A 19,636-nucleotide genomic window follows, 5' to 3' on the forward strand; every position below is an offset into this window, starting at 1 on the left:
GGTGTTGGGAGTAGCATTTCACGTGTACATGTAGGTTTACTGCAACTCACATGTAAGACAGCTGAATAGAGGTGGTCAAGGGCATTGGGTTATTCGGTGTGAGTGTGTGTGTGTGTGTGTGTGCGTGTATGAGACTGAGGTGTGTGAAGTTTGTATGTCACTCACTTGACCAAGTCTATTCTATTGTTGATGGCAGCCCAGTGCAGGAGTGTGACGTTCTCTTTGTCCGGCTGCTGAACATCATAGCCTGCCTCCACCAGCTCTCTGCAGCGCTCAAAGATCCCATACCTGGAGAGTGGAGGTAGACAAGGTTAGAATAGGGTCAACACACACACACGGTTCACACATCCATCCTCAGTTCTCTTATCACAGCCATTAAACTCTGTAAATGTTATAAAGTCACCATTGGCCTCACATGCTGACTACACCGCTAACACTAGTCAGCATGTGAGGCCAATGGTGAAAATAAATGTAAATCAAATACATTTATAAAGCCCTTCTTACATCAGCTGATATCTCAAAGTGCTGTACAGAAACCCAGCCTAAAACCCCAAACAGTAAGCAATGCAGGTGTAGAAGCACGGTGGCTAGGAAAAACTCCCTAGAAAGGCCAAAACCTAGGAAGAAACCTAGAGAGGAACCAGGCTGAGGGGTGGCCAGTCCTCTTCTGGCTGTGCCGGGTGGAGATTATAACAGAACATGGCCAAGATGTTCAAATGTTCATAGATGACCAGCAGGGTCAAATAATAATAATAATCACAGTGGTTGTCGAGGTGCAACAGGTCAGCACCTCAGGACATAAACATATGTGTTATTCAATTACCCACACTGCTCGCACGTGCCAATGAGCGTTGTAAGAGAATTCTGCCCTGTTATACAAGAGACCACAGGAAACTTCTTTGATCAGAGTTTAGTTTGTTTAATAAGGATTGCAACCCGGAGTATACACTTAGTCATTTGCAAGTAACACACTCAGTACAAAATATGGTGTTTTCCCTTTTTATCCCCTTTTATTTTACCTTTATTTAACTAGGCAAGTCAGTTAAGAACAAATTCTTATTTTCAATGACGGCCTAGGAACAGTGGGTTGTCCAGAACGACCTTGCCAGCTCGGGGATTCGAACTTGCAACCTTTCGGTTACTAGTCCAACGCTCTAACCACTAGGCTACCTGCCGCCCCACACCCTGCCGCCCCCCCTACTGAGGTTCACCCCGCCCAGGGCGATGTCCCTTAACTTTAATACCATATAAACTCATAATTAATTGTTGCTAATACAAAGATGTCTCTGATAGGTGGAGTTCAGCTTATTGTTATTTGCAGTTAGTTCCCCATTCCTTCTTCCTCCTGTTGCTATCATGTGCTGGCAGAAGTAAGACTGGAACATAGTATCAACAGGAACTGAAAGTATATTTTCCAACACACAGACATCTGACTTTTGTGACTTTCGTCTCTACCACTGATTCTTAATCTCAAGCAAAACATTAATCATTGTACTTTTGTAATTACAGGTGTTCCTATAATGTACAGATATTATAAAATTCCTTTCAAGTCAGCTCTATTTGTGACGCTGATCGCGATGCAAGTCCTGCCTCTCTCATCTCCTCATTGGTTTATAGAAGCAGATACCCACGTGCCATCTCCTCATTGGTTATACCCACGTGGGCGATTGAAAGACAACTGAGTTCGTCGGTTGTCGTGGTAATACTATGAAAGTTTAGATGCCGATCGCCATATAAAGTCCAAAGAAGAAAAACTCTGGAAGGAGGAGAGATGACTAGAAGAGGAACTTAAAACTTTCCACCTTCTCCACAACTGTCCCGTCGATGTGGATAAGGGGGTGCTCCACCACCCGATGTCACAGGAGGGCCACAAAGATCATCAAGGACAACAACCACCCGAGCCACTGCCTGTTCGCCCCGCTATCATCCAGAAGGCGAGGTCAGTACAGGTACATCAAAGCAGGGACCGAGAGACTGAAAAACAGCTTCTATCTCAAGGCCATCAGACTGTTAAACAGCCATCACTAACATTGAGTGGCTGCTGCCAACATACAGACTCAATCTCTAGCCACTTTAATAATAAAAAATTGGATGTAAATGTATCACTAGTCACTTAAACAATGCCACTTTATATAATGCTTACATACCCTACACTACTCATCTGATATGTATATACTGTACTCTATACCATCTAATGTATCCTGCCTATGCCGTTCGGCCATCGCTCATCCATATATTTATATGTACATATTCTTATTCATTCCTTTACACTTGTGTGTATAAGGTAGTTGTTGTGAAATTGTTAGATTACTTGTTAGATATTACTGCACGGTCAGAACTAGAAGCACAAGCATTTCGCTACACTCACATTAACATCCGCTAACCATGTGTATGTGACCAATAACATTTCATTCGATTTAGAAACGATTCGGTTGACCATTTTATGTGTGGATTAATTGTTGGAGAAGAGTACCTTGTGCATTTCAGATAAAATAACTCAACATTTATATCGCAGGACAAATTAGCAAGCAAGCTAGCTAAATCGGCATAAATGTTTAATGCTTTTCGACCTGTTCCCGAATTAAAATAATTGGTTCAGAGTTTGTTTTGATATTTTAACCTGCGTGTCGTGATCGCGTTTGGTGTGGGGGGACAAAATCAATTGGCGCACGATGGCCGGTTTGGGTTTGGTGTCATGGTGAAATCCCTGAGCGGTTTTCTTCTCCGGCAACTGAGTTAGGAAGGACGCCTGTATCTTTGAGGTGACTGGGTGTAGATTCCCCATCCAAAGTGTAATTAATAACTTCACCATGCTCAAAGGGATATTCAATGTCTGCGTTTTCGGTGCCCTTCTTTGCCAAGCATTGTAAAACCTCTCTGGTCTTTGTGTTTGAATCGATTTTTGATATTCACTGCTCGACTGAGGGATCTTATAGATAATTGTGTGTGTGTGTGGGGTACAGTGAGGAGGTAGTCATTCAAAAAGTAGGTTAAACACTATTATTGCCCCCAGAGTGAGTCCAAGCAACTTATTATGGGACTTGTTGAGCACATGTTTACTCCTGAACTTATTTAGGCTTGCCATAACAAATTGATTCAAGACAATTCAGATTTTCATTTTGTATTAAATTTGTAAAACGTCTGATAACAAAATTCCACTTTGACATTACGGGGTATTGTATGTGACAAACTCCATTTAATCCATTTTAAATTCAGGCTGTAACGTGTAAAAAGTCAAGGGGTGTGAATACTTTGAAGGCACTATGTTCATACACCATTGGTCTGGCTCATAGGGGAAGGAACGTTTCATAATACCATGTGAACACATTCATGGGGGAAGGGAAATCACAGGTAGTGCAGACTAGCTGACACAAATCTGGTCCTGACAATGCCAGAACAAGGAAACAAGTCCAGGGAGGCTAGTAGTAATAAATGTTCTGTTAGTGGTTTCCTGCTAGCGTCCATACTAGGGGCCTGTCTGTTACCCTATATGCAAACCAACTAGAGGGGGTATCGATAGCGGTGTAGTGTGAAGTTGCTCCTAGACACTGATCTTGAGACAGTTTTGCATTTCCCCCACTAATGGTTAATGTTAGGACTGGGGGAGGGGTAACTGATCCTAGATCTGTACCTAGGGGTACAGATTCACCCCGTAGCAGGGATCGTTAGCCACTAGTCTAGAGCAGTGATATGATCTGGAGCAGGGATCGATAGACACTAGTCTACAGGCTCTCCCATCTCCACAGAGAAACTCTGGAGCTCATCAGGTTCTTTTCAAACTTTTTCAAAGTACTGCAGCATGGGGCAGCAGGTAGGCTAGTGGTTAGAGCATTGGCCTAGTAACCGAAAGGTTGTAAGATCAAATCCCTGAGCTGACTAAGTTTAAATCTGTCGTTCTGCCCCTGAACAAGGCAGTTAACCCACTGTTCCTAGGCAGTCATTGAAAATAAGAATTTGTTCTTAACTAACTTGCCTCGTTAAATAAAGGAAGTAAAAAAAGAGGGGGAAAAAAGCAGTTAGGCCTATGTGCTGGAGAACAGCGTGGAAATAATGTTCGCCCTGCTACACAAGTAAGATAACTATACCTCAACAGGAAGTGTTTTTAAAACCAGTTACATTGCTTGTATACCTTTAACCACACTGGCCAAGCTTTGCGTGCACACACACACACACACACGAGCCCAGCGGTGCGTGGGTACTCACTGCGTGGCTTTGACGATGTCCCAGGTACTGTAGTCATCCACGTGGCTCTTGCGGCCCACATTCTCACTGTAGCCATGGTTATAGTGACTCTGGGGCTTGAGTTCCTGTTGGGAGAGAAAAAAAACCAGCCATGAGTTTCATCAATCCGTGCCTTGCCTGGACCCAGTGGGCCTACCCAGACGGCACAGCGTCATCTCACGAGAGCGATTGAATGAGAGACAGAAAGAGTTGGAGGAGGCTGTGTCGTGTTCTGATGGTGGGCAACAGTGAGCCGGGGCCCCCCACAAAGGCCCTTCACATTCTATCAGCCTCCACGGCAACGCCATGGCAACGCCATTTAACCTCCCCCCTCACCCCGGGAGGACTGCTGTACTGCTGCCTTGGTGACTGGTAAATACACATCACATCCCAGTTCTCACTCAGTCTCTATAACCTTTACTGAACAACACTATTGGTCCAGGAGAATGCAGTTTGGGTTTTCATAAAATTGTTTTAAAAAACTTGGTTCACGTGTACAGTACTGACTGTAAAACAACCATAACAGGCCTATATATAGTCTAGATTCCCACTAAATCTATTTTCCTATGAAAGGCCCTGTGACAGACTAGCGTCCTGTCCAGGGGGTGTGCTTGTACGTCAAGCTGCCCCACGCTACAGACTCAGGATATGTGCTCCTGCCCTATTGGCTACTATGGAATGTCCAAGGCTCACTTGTCCAAGGCTCACTTGTCCAAGGCTCACTTCCTACAGAATGTGAGGTATAATTTTACAGCCCGACAGCCATTCCATATCTAACAGCCATAGGACCTACACATTCCTTCAATACTAATGTACAAAATACTTGGTTAACCTCTCTTGGGTAGGGGGCAGTATTTTCACATCCGGATGAAAAGCGTGCCCAAAGTAAACTGCCTGTTACTCAGGCCCAGAAGCTAGGATATGCATATAGAGATTTGGATAGAAAACACTAAGGTTTCTAAAACGGTTTAAATTATGTCTGAGAGTATAACAGAACTGATATGGCAGGCGAAACCCCGAGGACAAACCCCCCCCCAAAAAAAATCAGCCTACCACTGTTTTCAATGGCTGTCACTTTTATTATAAGGTGAAATCCTCCAAGATTGCAGTTCCTAGAGCTTCCACTAGATGTCAACAGTCTTTAGAAAGAGTTTCATGCTGGTATTAGGAGAAATGAGCCAGAAATTGTCGTTTTTCTAGGTGGCTCCCATTTTGTCTGACGTGTTTCCAAGCGTGTGGAATAGAGCGCGTTTTGGTATTTTTCTCCGGTAAAGACAATAACGATTCTCCGTCTTAAATTTGATTGTTTATTTACGTATTAGGGTACCTAAGGTTTGATTATAAACGTTGTTTGACTTGTTTGGAAAAGTTTATTAGTAACGTTTGGGATTCATTTTGTATGCATTTTGATGGAGGGAAACTTGGTGGATTATTGACTGAAGCGCGCCAGCTAAACTGAGTTTTTATGGATATAAAGAACATTATCGAACAAAAGGACCATTTGTGATGTATCTGGGACCTTTTGGAGTGCTACAGTCCCACCTGCCCATAAGAAGTTAATGATTAATCATACAGACCTCCAGTAGTCTATAAGGATACTTGGTTAATGATATAACCCTCCAGTAGGCTATAAGGATACTGGGTTAATCATAGAGACCTCCAGTAGGCTATAAGGACACTGGGTTAATCATATAGACCTCCAGTAGGCTATAAGGATACTGGGTTAATCATAGAGACCTCCAGTAGGCTATAAGGATACTGGGTTAATCATAGAGACCTCCAGTAGGCTATAAGGATACTGGGTTAATCATATAGACCTCCAGTAGGCTATAAGGATACTGGGTTAATCATAGAGACCTCCAGTAGGCTATAAGGATACTGGGTTAATCATAGAGACCACCAGTAGGCTATAAGGATACTTGGTTAATCATACAGATCTCCAGTAGGCTATAAGGACACTGGGTTAATCATATAGACCTCCAGTAGGCTATAAGGACACTTGGTTAATCATACAGACCTCCAGTAGGCTATAAGGATACTGGGTTAATCATAGAGACCTCCAGTAGGCTATAAGGATACTGGGTTAATCATAGAGACCTCCAGTAGGCTATAAGGACACTGGGTTAATCATATAGACCTCCAGTAGGCTATAAGGATACTGGGTTAATCATAGAGACCTCCAGTAGGCTATAAGGATACTGGGTTAATCATAGAGACCTCCAGTAGGCTATAAGGATACTGGGTTAATCATATAGACCTCCAGTAGGCTATAAGGATACTGGGTTAATCATAGAGACCTCCAGTAGGCTATAAGGATACTGGGTTAATCATAGAGACCTCCAGTAGGCTATAAGGATACTTGGTTAATCATACAGATCTCCAGTAGGCTATAAGGACACTGGGTTAATCATATAGACCTCCAGTAGGCTATAAGGACACTTGGTTAATCATACAGACCTCCAGTAGGCTATAAGGATACTGGGTTAATCATAGAGACCTCCAGTAGGCTATAAGGATACTGGGTTAATCATAGAGACCTCCAGTAGGCTATAAGGATACTGGGTTTATCATAGAGACCTCCAGTAGGCTATAAGGACACTTGGTTAATTATGAATCATATAGACCTCCAGTAGGCTATAAGGACACTTGGTTAATTATGAATCATATAGACCTACAGCAGGCTATAAGGATACTGGGTTAACCATATAGACCTACAGCAGGCTATAAGGATACTTGGTTAATGATGAATCATATAGACCTACAGTAGGCTATAAGGATACTTGGTTAATGATGAATCATATAGACCTACAGTAGGCTATAAGGATACTTGGTTAATGATGAATCATATAGACCTACAGCAGGCTATAAGGATACTTGGTTAATGATGAATCATATAGACCTACAGTAGGCTATAAGGATACTTGGTTAATGATGAATCATATAGACCTACAGCAGGCTATAAGGATACTTGGTTAATGATGAATCATAGAGACCTACAGCAGGCTATAAGGATACTTGGTTAATGATGAATAATATAGACCTACAGCAGGCTATAAGGATACTTGGTTAATGATGAATCATATAGACCTCCAGTAGGCTATAAGGACACTTGGTTAATTATGAATCATATAGACCTACAGCAGGCTATAAGAATACTGGGTTAATCATATAGACCTACAGCAGGCTATAAGGACACTTGGTTAATGATGAATCATATAGACCTACAGCAGGCTATAAGGATACTTGGTTAATTATGAATCATATGGACCTACAGCAGGCTATAAGGATACTTGGTTAATGATGAATCATATAGACCTACAGTAGGCTATAAGGATACTTGGTTAATGATGAATCATAGAGACCTACAGCAGGCTATAAGGACACTTGGTTAATTATGAATCATATGGACCTACAGCAGGCTATAAGGATACTGGGTTAATGATGAATTATATAGACCTACAGTAGGCTATAAGGATACTTGGTTAATGATGAATCATATAGACCTACAGCAGGCTATAAGGATACTGGGTTAATGATTAATCATATAGACCTACAGCAGGCTATAAGAATACTGGGTTAATCATATAGACCTACAGTAGGCTATAAGGATACTGGGTTAATGATGAATCATATAGACCTACAGCAGGCTATAAGGATACTTGGTTAATGATGAATCATATAGACCTACAGCAGACTATAAGGATACTGGGTTAATGATGAATCATATAGACCTACAGCAGACTATAAGGATACTGGGTTAATGATGAATCATATAGACCTACAGCAGACTATAAGGATACTGGGTTAATGATGAATCATATAGACCTACAGCAGACTATAAGGATACTGGGTTAATGATGAATCATATAGACCTACAGCAGGCTATAAGGATACTGGGTTAATGATGAATTATATAGACCTACAGCAGGCTATAAGGATACTGGGTTAATGATGAATCATATAGACCTACAGTAGGCTATAAGGATAGTTGGTTAATGATGAATCATATAGACCTACAGCAGACTATAAGGATACTGGGTTAATGATGAATCATATAGACCTACAGCAGACTATAAGGATACTGGGTTAATGATGAATCATATAGACCTACAGCAGGCTATAAGGATACTGGGTTAATGATGAATCATATAGACCTACAGTAGGCTATAAGGATAGTTGGTTAATGATGAATCATATAGACCTACAGCAGACTATAAGGATACTGGGTTAATGATGAATCATATAGACCTACAGTAGGCTATAAGGATAGTTGGTTAATGATGAATCATATAGACCTACAGCAGACTATAAGGATACTGGGTTAATGATGAATCATATAGACCTACAGCAGGCTATAAGGATGAAAATCTGATGGGAAAAAAACTTGGTAGACAGTTAATGAGGGGTAAAGATTATAATGAGATAATTAAATATGTATAGTAATCTATAATCTAGAGGCTACCCTGAAGGGAGGAGAGGAGCTAGAGATGACTGGAGGATGGAGAGGAGCTAGAGCTGACTGGAGGATGGAGAGGAGCTAGAGCTGACTGGAGGATGGAGAGGGGCTAGAGCTGACTGGAGGATGGAGAGGGATGAAAGGCGAAGGGAGGAGAGGGGGAGGAGCCATGCCAGGCAGATGAAAGACTACCCTCTGGCTGTCTTTCAAAAGGCCCTCAAATCACATCCATGCCCTCTGACTACAGTTGCAAAGGGTCGGAAACTTTCCAGAATTTTCACGGAAATTTTCCATGGGAATTTAAGCCCTGGAATTTGGGGAATTTTGCTTAAATTCATCAAAAAAAGTTAGCTTATAACAGTGAACCTGTTTTGTGGGATACACATAAGGCTATTCTAGGTCTTGTGGCATATTTTGGTTAAACTATCCCCAATTCAATGGAATTGCAACCCTCTGCATTCTTCCATCACATGTACAGCTGATTCTCAAGATCTTGCACACTAATGAGATGCTATTGAGCCCACACTACTACACTGTCTGAGCCAAGGACTAAATGCTTTCTGGTAAGTTTTGATTACAATACTGGGTGGGGTGAATATATTTTATATGACATACATCATTTTTTGTTAACTAGTAAATAGTAGCCTACAGCAAAGTGTGTTTAAATAATTTCTAACTTGTTAACAATTTCTGCTAGTTAGTTTTTGCTAGCAGGTGGGTTTTAGCTTGCTTGAGCCTGCTAACTGAGGAGTGTTTAATTCACCTGTTTCCATACATGTTTCATTTTATCTTAGAAAGGAGTTGTTTAATCTAACTGCTTAACTATTAATCTGTACATGGAATTGTAATTTTTTAAAACACGTTTTTTCTAATCTTTACAGGAAAATGCCAGGGGTACTATCTGATGTGTGGAGACATTTCACTGCAGCTAATGTAGAAGGAAAAATGGTGTACATTTGCAAATACTGTGCAAAATCATATGTGAAGAATGCAACAAAGATGCAGAATTATCTGGCCAAGTGCATAAAGTTCCCTCGGCGCTCACAACAAGCAACCTCTGACAAAAGTCCTTCCACTTCTATTCGAGGGTAAAAATGATGAATCAGACACCTTATCGACAGCAACAGCTCATGGTCCTCCTGGAATCTTTTTTTATTTTTTTTTACTCAATGGAGGAACGTAGTCAGAGAAATGCTGATGAATGTCTTGCTCGAGCTGTGTACGCAACTGGTTCACCTCTGATGCTCACAGGCAATGTGTATTGGAAGAGATTTCTGAATGTTCTTGGCCCAGCATACACCCCTCCAACCAGACATGCTTTATCTACTCATTTGCTGGATGCAGAGTTCAACAGAGTTCAAGTGAAGGTCAAGCATATCATAGAGAAAGCAGACTATTGCAATCATCTCTGATGGGTGGTCGAATGTTCGTGGGCAAGGAATAATTTACTACATCATCTCCACCCCTCAACCAGTATTCTACAAGAGCACAGACACAAAGGACAACAGACACACCGGTCTCTACATTGCAGATGAGCTGAAGGCAGTCATCAATGACCTTGGACCACATAAGGTGGCCAGCCGCCTCTGGTGACAGACAATGCTGTGAACACGAAGGCTGCTTGGTCTAAAGTGGAGGAGTCCTTCACCCATTGGCTGTGCTGCTCATGCATTGAATCTGCTCCTCAAGGACATCATGGCACTGAAAACAATGGATACACTCTACAAGAGAGCCAAGTAAACCGTTAGGTATGTGAAGAGTCATCAAGTTATAGCAGCAATCTACCTCACCAAGCAAAGTGAGAAGAATAAGAGCACCACATTGAAGCTGCCCAGCAACACCCGTTGGGGTGGTGTTGTCAGTCATCATGTTTGACAGTCCCCTGGGGGGGAAGGAGTCTCTCCAAGAAAAGGCCATATCACAGTCTGCCGATATGGACAGCCCCATCAAGAGGATCCTCCTGGATGATGTGTTTTGGGAGAGAGTGGTAAGCAGCCTGAAACCTATAGCAGTAGCCATTGCACGGATTGAGGGAGACAATGCCATCCTGTCTGATGTTCAGACTATGCTTGCAGATGTAAGATAAGAAATCCGTACTGCCCTGCCCACTTCCCTGTTGCTCCAAGCAGAGGAAACTGAAGTTCTGAAATACATCAAAGAGCATTTAGACTTCTGCCTGAAGCCCATACACGCTGCAGTGTACATGTTGGACCCCAAGTATGCTGGCAAGAGCATCCTGTCTGGTGCAGAGATCAACAAGGCCTATGGTGTCATCACTACCGTGTCTCACCACCTTGGCCTGGATGAGGGCAAGGTTCTTGGCAGTCTGGCGAAGTACACTTCCAAGCAAGGGCTTTGGGATGGAGATGCAATATGGCAGTCGTGCCAGCATATCTCATCAGCCACCTGGTGGAAGAGACTTTGTGGATCTGAGGCTCTTTCCCCTGTTGCCTTCATCATCCTCCAAATCCCATCAACATCAGCCGCCTCAGAGCGCAACTGGTCCTTGTTTGGGAACACACACACCAAAGCACGCAACAGGCTGACCAATACCAGGGTTTAAAAATTGGTGGCCATCCGGGCAAATTTGAGGCTTTTTGAGCCTGACGACGAGCCATCGTCAACAAGGTTGGAAGGTGACAGTGAAGATGAGGCCTCAGAGTCTGATGTTCAAGAGGTGGACATTGAGGAGGTCCAGGAAGAAGACATGGAAGCCTGAGAGGAAGACAACCAAAGCGTTAGTTTATAGACTATCATTTTACAGATGTATGTTGAAAACGTTTTTGGGAGATGTGATGGATCATTGGGGATCATTCAATATTCCCTTTATTTTGTTGTTCAGTGAAATCATCCCATGTGATGAGTCAACATTTAATTAAAGTTCAATTCGTAACTAAATTGTTTTTTTATTTCTATTTTAAGGATTTAATCATTTGTAATTATGTCTACTTATGACATAAATGGCATATTATTATTATTATCTGATGAAAGCGACTGGTGTGTTAGTAGTGCATAGCCTTCATCTTCTTATGGGTGGTCCCAGTGGCTATGGAAAGCACGACCCTGGCGTTGCAAGAGCCACTCTACCAACGGAGCTACACATGACCATAAGGTATCAAACTTGTCAATTGAAAACAATGGAAGCCAAACGCTGGCCTGAGGGAGAACAGAGCCTGTTATGGGAAACACCAGCTTATAGTAAGTCTTCATCAGAATAGCTACAGCCGCAAAGAGTGGAATTCTGGTGAGTGTGCCAGCATCCCACTCAGGAGAGGTATTTTCTAAACCACCAATTTGCTTTCGGCAAGGTACGGATTGGGGCCATTTCATGAACTGTTATGTCGTTGAGAGCGGTAAGTAACATGATCTGATGATTTGAAAAAATGCTGAGAAACAGGTCCAAGCAACTTCTTCCAGGAACAGAGATGTTATTCTGCTGGTGAGGCCATAACGGCCTCTCCAATCTAGCAGCAACTATATTATCTGACGAAGTGGAGGATGGTTTGGCAATATAACAAACCCCTAAAGACAGAGCAAAAATGTTAGGGCTATTTTAGACCAGTAGCCAATGATATGATCAGACTCCAGCCATGGGTGTTAGCTCAGGGACAAGGGGGCTTGACTAAGGGCCTCAAAGATAGCCAGGCGTGAGCAGTGAGAGGCACTAAGGGTGCCTGAAGCCACCCATGCTCAATCAGGCCTGCAGCATGTCACTGGAGTTACACTGGAGTAGTGTGAAGTGCTCAACCAGCTCTCCTTACATGGCAGTGAGAGAAACACAAGGTGGACAGTCAGTACGCCAGGGGTGTATTCACTAGCAACCAAATGGAAGCAAACAGGATGAAACGCAGACAGACCTAGCTGAATTTGTCCAAAAGGCTTCTCAACAGCTTTTACCCCCAAGCCATAAGACTCCTGAACAGGTAATCAAATGTCAGGATATGTCACTGAGGGAGAGAGAGTAATGTATAACGTTTACATTATGTCAGGATATGTCACTGAGGGAGAGACGGTAATGTATAACGTTTACATTATGTCATGATATGTCACTGAGGGAGAGACGGTAATGTATAACGTTTACATTATGTCAGGATATGTCACTGAGGGAGAGACGGTAATGTATAACATTTACATTATGTCAGGATATGTCACTGAGGGAGAGAGGGTAATGTATAACGTTTACATTATGTCAGGATATGTCACTGAGGGAGAGACGGTAATGTATAACGTTTACATTATGTCAGGATATGTCACTGAGGGAGAGACGGTAATGTATAACGTTTACATTATGTCAGGATATGTCACTGAGGGAGAGACGGTAATGTATAACGTTTACATTATGTCAGGATATGTCACTGAGGGAGAGAGGGTAATGTATAACGTTTACATTATGTCAGGATATGTCACTGAGGGAGAGACGGTAATGTATAACGTTTACATTATGTCATGATATGTCACTGAGGGAGAGACGGTAATGTATAACGTTTACATTATGTCAGGATATGTCACTGAGGGAGAGAGGGTAATGTATAACGTTTACATTATGTCAGGATATGTCACTGAGGGAGAGAGGGTAATGTATAACGTTTACATTATGTCAGGATATGTCACTGAGGGAGAGACGGTAATGTATAACGTTTACATTATGTCAGGATATGTCACTGAGGGAGAGACGGTAATGTATAACGTTTACATTATGTCAGGATATGTCACTGAGGGAGAGACGGTAATGTATAACGTTTACATTATGTCAGGATATGTCACTGAGGGAGAGACGGTAATGTATAACGTTTACATTATGTCAGGATATGTCACTGAGGGAGAGAGGGTAATGTATAACGTTTACATTATGTCAGGATATGTCACTGAGGGAGAGAGGGTAATGTATAACGTTTACATTATGTCAGGATATGTCACTGAGGGAGAGACGGTAATGTATAACGTTTACATTATGTCAGGATATGTCACTGAGGGAGAGACGGTAATGTATAATGTTTACATTATGTCAGGATATGTCACTGAGGGAGAGAGGGTAATGTATAACATTTACATTATGTCAGGATATGTTATTGTTATCCATCAGGGATCCTCTGGGAGGAGAAGAGAGACAATCTGGTATCAATAACAATGACAGCGTTGAGTTGGGGAGGAGTGAGCACTTTGGGGCAGAGGTGAGGTCAGATGAAGTGAGGAAGAACAGATATCACTAAGGTTCTGTCTAGCAACAGAGATGCATTGACTGTTTGGTTGTGGAGGAGACTCAGCCTAGGAGAAAGGGTTAAATATCAGTGTTTGCGTGAAAATTTTGCTTTGTCTGAATTACAGCTGTAATGACCAATTGGGAAGAATTAAACTTGGTTAAGCTTTTCTAGTGTCCGTGAGTCATTTCTCTGAAAAATTAGAACCTAACAATTAGATTTGAAAACTCTCCTTTTCACTGCAAAACAATTTATCGCAAAATGTTTTTCTACTGTGTGCCCTAACGAGGTAAATATTGACTAAAGAGAAAAGAGATGTCACTGAACGTAAACAATGTGTTCAGATTGCTGGTATTAACATACGAGCACAGGCCACAGCATTACTCTGCCAGGGGTAACATACGAACACAGGCCACGGTATTACTCTGCCAGGGGGTAACATACGAGCACAGGCCATGGCATTGCTCTGCCAGGGGGTAACATACGAGCACAGGCCATGGCATTGCTCTGCCAGGAGGTAACATACGAGCACAGGCCACAGCATTACTCTGCCAGGGGGTAACATACGAGCACAGGCCATGGCATTGCTCTGCCAGGTTTTTTTTTTGTTAAGAGGAAAGGAACATACGGATCCTAACTTGGCGATGATCCTCCAGACCCCAAGAGGTGAATGTTTTGGTTTTGCCCTAACACTACACAGCTGACTCAATGATCAAAGCTTGATGACTATTTACTGACTTAAATCAGCTGTTTAGTGCCAGGGCCAAAAAATTAAAGTGAAGAGAGAAACCCTGCATTAGTGGGACATAATTAACATGCACTTCATACCTGAATAAAACACCCTTAACCAGTGTGTGTGTGTGTGTGTGTGTATATGTTTGTCTCATCAATTTCAGTATTCAAGGCCCCTTAGCTCATCTATATTCATATATGCCGTGAGGGAGTGTTTCCACAGGTCTTTAGCAGTGAGGAACAGGATACACTATCCTGTGTCTTTAGCAGTGAGGAACAGGATACACTATCCTGTGTCTTTAGCAGTGAGGAACAGGATACACTATCCTGTGTCTTTAGCAGTGAGGAACAGGATACACTATCCTGTGTCTTGAGCAGTGAGGAACAGGATACACTATCCTGTGTCTTGAGCAGTGAGGAACGGGATACACTATCCTGTGTCTTTAGCAGTGAGGAACGGGATACAATATCCTGTGTCTTCAGCAGTGAGGAACGGGATACACTATCCTGTGTCTTGAGCAGTGAGGAACGGGATACACCATCCTGTGTCTTGAGCAGTGAGGAACGGGATACACTATCCTGTGTCTTGAGCAGTGAGGAACGGGATACACTATCCTGTGTCTTGAGCAGTGAGGAACGGGATACACTATCCTGTGTCTTTAGCAGTGAGGAACGGGATACACTATCCTGTGTCTTGAGCAGTGAGGAACGGGATACACTATCCTGTATCTTTAGCAGTGAGGAACGGGATACACTATCCTGTGTCTTGAGCAGTGAGGAACGGGATACACTATCCTGTGTCTTGAGCAGTGAGGAACGGGATACACTATCCTGTGTCTTTAGCAGTGAGGAACGGGATACACTAACCTGTGTCTTGAGCAGTGAGGAACGGGATACACTATCCTGTGTCTTGAGCAGTGAGGAACGGGATACACTATCCTGTGTCTTGAGCAGTGAGGAACAGGATACACTATCCTGTGTCTTGAGCAGTGAGGAACAGGATACACTATCCTGTGTCTTGAGCAGTGAGGAACAGGATACACTATCCTGTGTCTTGAGCAGTGAGGAACAGGATACACTATCCTGTGTCTTGAGCAGTGAGGAACAGGATACACTATCCTGTGTCTTGAGCAGTGAGGAACAGGATACACAATCCTGTGTCTTTAGCAGTGAGGAACAGGATACACAATCCTGTGTCTTTAGCAGTGAGGAACAGGATACACTATCCTGTGTCTTGAGCAGTGAGGAACAGGATACACTATCCTGTGTCTTTAGCAGTGAGGAACGGGATACACTATCCTGTGTCTTGAGCAGTGAGGAACGGGATACACTATCCTGTGTCTTGAGCAGTGAGGAACGGGATACACTATCCTGTGTCTTGAGCAGTGAGGAAATCCTGTGTCTTTAGCAGTGAGGAACAGGATACACTATCCTGTGTCTTTAGCAGTGAGGAACAGGATACACTATCCTGTGTCTTTAGCAGTGAGGAACAGGATACACTATCCTGTGTCTTTAGCAGTGAGGAACAGGATACACTATCCTGTGTCTTTAGCAGTGAGGAACGGGATACACTATCCTGTGTCTTGAGCAGTGAGGAACGGGATACACTATCCTGTGTCTTGAGCAGTGAGGAACGGGATACACTATCCTGTGTCTTGAGCAGTGAGGAAATCCTGTGTCTTTAGCAGTGAGGAACAGGATACACTATCATGTGTCTTTAGCAGTGAGGAACAGGATACACTATCCTGTGTCTTTAGCAGTGAGGAACAGGATACACTATCCTGTGTCTTTAGCAGTGAGGAACAGGATACACTATCCTGTGTCTTTAGCAGTGAGGAACGGGATACACTATCCTGTGTCTTTAGCAGTGAGGAACGGGATACACTATCCTGTGTCTTGAGCAGTGAGGAACAGGATACACTATCCTGTGTCTTTAGCAGTGAGGAACATTTCCAAACCCTAGGCTACTCAGAATGTATGCACCGTCCTTGAACCCTAGAGATAATCTGTTTAACCTGGAGGTCAAAGGGTAGCAGGGTCACCCTGGGTTCACATTACTGCAGTAGCAAAACCAACGGAACACGAAAACAAGCATTTCTTTTTGGACAAGTTCAGGCAGTCCCTCCCAGTTTCAGTCTGTTTGCTTCCGGTTGGTTCCTAGTGAATACACCACCGGGTTAATGCCTACCTTCATTACCATCAAACTGATGGTCATTGTAACTACAGGCCACAGTGGAACAGATAATTGCAGCGTTTGCAGTTTTCAGCCCTATAATTGGATGTCTGCTGGTTGTTTATCTACTCGACGAGGCAATGAGCAGCAGAAGTAGAGAGAACGTTATCTAGGTGTTTTTACACCATCCAGTTGACTCACCATTTGAATCTTGTCTGTTTGAACAGGCAGTGATCTAGGAGGTTCTCAGTCAGGACATATGGCATGCTCATCCCAGGGGATGGTGTCCTGCACCCAGATCTAAAAATAAGCTACAAAAAAAACTAACCTAAATGTAGACTATGGAATCGCGTGGCATTGTATTAGCTGCAGTATCCCCATAATGAGCTAATGTGCTCCTCTTCAGTTTAGTGTCAGTTTAGGCTAGCAAAAAAAAAGGCTTAATTAAATAAGTATCATTCAGAGTATAGGTCTGTGACGATCTGCCTGTATTCCTATCTTTACAAGTTAGCTCAAATCATTTAGTCAACTAGGGTATTTGCCATCATCTGTAGCCTGTAGTTTGTAAATACAATCTCTGGATCCAGTCTTCATCACCAACACTTTAAATACATCCCACCATTTGTTGCACCTGACCCATTGACTGAAGCGTGTTCAGGGCAGAGGACATGTTTCCTTGCCCATCGTAGAGTACACGTGACCCGCTCATAATCTATTGAAGCTGCTGCTGCATCCATTCAGTAGCTAGGGGTTGCCACCAGATGAGGTCCGGAAGCACAGAGAGGATAAGGCTTAACCAACCACAGTGGACGGGCCCAATCTAAACAATCTGAAATGAAGGTCATTTATTTTGTAGGATTACTTCAAAAATCACACAGTTTCATTTAATGGGAGGACAATGGCTGAGTGAGAGAGGATGCTACCTGGACTGGAGAACTGCTATGTTAAAGACGCAGCTATAGGGATCGCAAAGAGAAACAGACTCCGTTTTCTACATTATCTCTGTTATTCTACATTCTCTGTGCCGTCTGTTGCCTCCATTGACGTTATGAATCCAGCGAGTGAACAAGATTCTGTAGTTGTTCAATTCAAAAACAATCATTTGCATTTTTAAACTGGGTCAGGAGCCTAGGAGTTAGGCAGCATCCCAAAAGGCTCCCTATATAGCCTAGTGCACTACCTTTGACCAGGGCCCGTATGGCTCTGGTCCAAAGTAGGGAATAGGGAGCCATTTGGGACGCAAACTATAGCTGTGGCTGACAGTCAGACAAAATCAACAATAGGAAAGATTGCAAAAGAGGCTGAAATTCATGAGAAGACATGTTTAATGAGATTCAGAGGGGAAAACACAGGCCTAGACAGAGAGAATAAGTGAACGTACGTATCAAACAGTCGTATCCAAGGGTAGCTTATTGATGTGCATCTCTCTGGGGCTCCCTAGAGTACACCAGATGTTCACCACAAAACTGAGCAGGTGGATGGTGGTGGTGTCATGTGGCACTTGAATTTCCCACGTCTCTCTTTTAGAGATCAACCAGAGAACAGTAAAGGCTTCTCATTCAAATTTGGAAAAAAATCAGGGAGACAGGCCATAAATGCACAGCCTATATCAGAGATGCAAAGCATTTAGGCCTAGGCTATGCTGCATTAGTGGAGATGGCTTTTCCACAAAGCTCTGTGACTCAAGAGCCACATAACAGCTAAGCTTTGGAGGAATCTGAAAAAGCATTTTGTCAACCTGCTGGAATTCAGACCAGGGCACTAAGCCTGAAGGCTTTTTAACAGCAGCAACAAGGTTGAGGCAACAGGCATAGCCCAACACTATTCTTCACAATCCGAGAAAGTTCAACCTCTATCCAGGGATTAACCAATGAGATTGCAGGTGGCTGTGTATTTATGGTACACTGCATCATATGGATATGTGTGCAACAAAAGTTCAACATTCACCTTCTGCTACCATTTCTGTCAAGCCGTCTACACATACAGTTTAACGTATAGGTTGGAGAAATCCAGCGTACGCACCACACAGAACGCACTACTACTGCCTCTGCAACGCAAGGCAAATACAGAATTCCATTGGAAATAAATGTACTTCTGATGTGACAAAATGCAATGACGCTGTCATCGAGGCGTAATGCTTCCTCTACTATGACAAGAGACAGTTACGGCCTGAGGGCTCTGGAGCAGGCTCTGTCACAGACAGCCTGCCATAGGCCTAACACTGCTCATTCCAATCACACATCACCAAGAGTGGATTACTGCAGCGATAGATAGACGAGTCATGCAATAGATTTGTACCAAGGGAACATGGGACATACGGCAGTTTTCCAAGCAGTCAATGTCCCACCACCATCATGAAGTCAAGATATCAACATGGGGCTGTCCATCTTCAACAAAAGGCTTGGATTTGTGATGAGCCTAGCTGCAGTCTTACTGAAAGAACAGAATTAGTCCACATAGAAGAGCAGTAGGAGTCCCATGAAGCCCAAGTAAGATCACAAGTCCTTTGTGGCTCAGTTGGTAGAGCATGTCGCTTGCAACACCAAGGATCGGGGGTTTGATTCCCGCTGGGATAAACAAAAAATATCTACAAATAAGGAATATATTAATATGTATTATTAGGCTACATACTACAATCACATAGATAAGAGCCAATGAGCAGAACACTACATAATCCTGTGTTTAGGTAGTCTATCACTACAGCAACACCCAACCCTCCGCAGGTTAAACATGCCTTGTGGTTTCAGATCTCACCCTCTCCTAACTGACATGCTGTTGTTTACTTCCGCAGCAGAGTTGGCCGTAACAGCGGTTGAGTGTCTGATGGGATTTTAATGCAAGGAGACATTGTTTCCG

The 19,636-nt window shown here is 43.0% G+C and overlaps 1 protein-coding gene across 1 annotated transcript in view; it reads right to left on the minus strand.

Annotated features, from left to right (window-relative positions):
- Positions 1-19,636, minus strand: part of zdhhc17 (zinc finger DHHC-type palmitoyltransferase 17) — a 49,464-nt gene that overhangs the window by 27,911 nt on the left and 1,917 nt on the right. The window contains exons 2-3 of the mRNA XM_071332074.1: positions 4,204-4,307; positions 166-288 (exon numbers count right to left, since the gene is read on the minus strand). Of these exons, the coding sequence (XP_071188175.1) occupies positions 166-288; positions 4,204-4,307 (227 nt within the window). The remainder of the gene's footprint in view (positions 1-165; positions 289-4,203; positions 4,308-19,636) is intronic.

This window comes from Salvelinus alpinus, chromosome 11 (assembly GCF_045679555.1).
Source record: "Salvelinus alpinus chromosome 11, SLU_Salpinus.1, whole genome shotgun sequence".
NCBI classification, from domain to species: domain Eukaryota; kingdom Metazoa; phylum Chordata; class Actinopteri; order Salmoniformes; family Salmonidae; genus Salvelinus; species Salvelinus alpinus.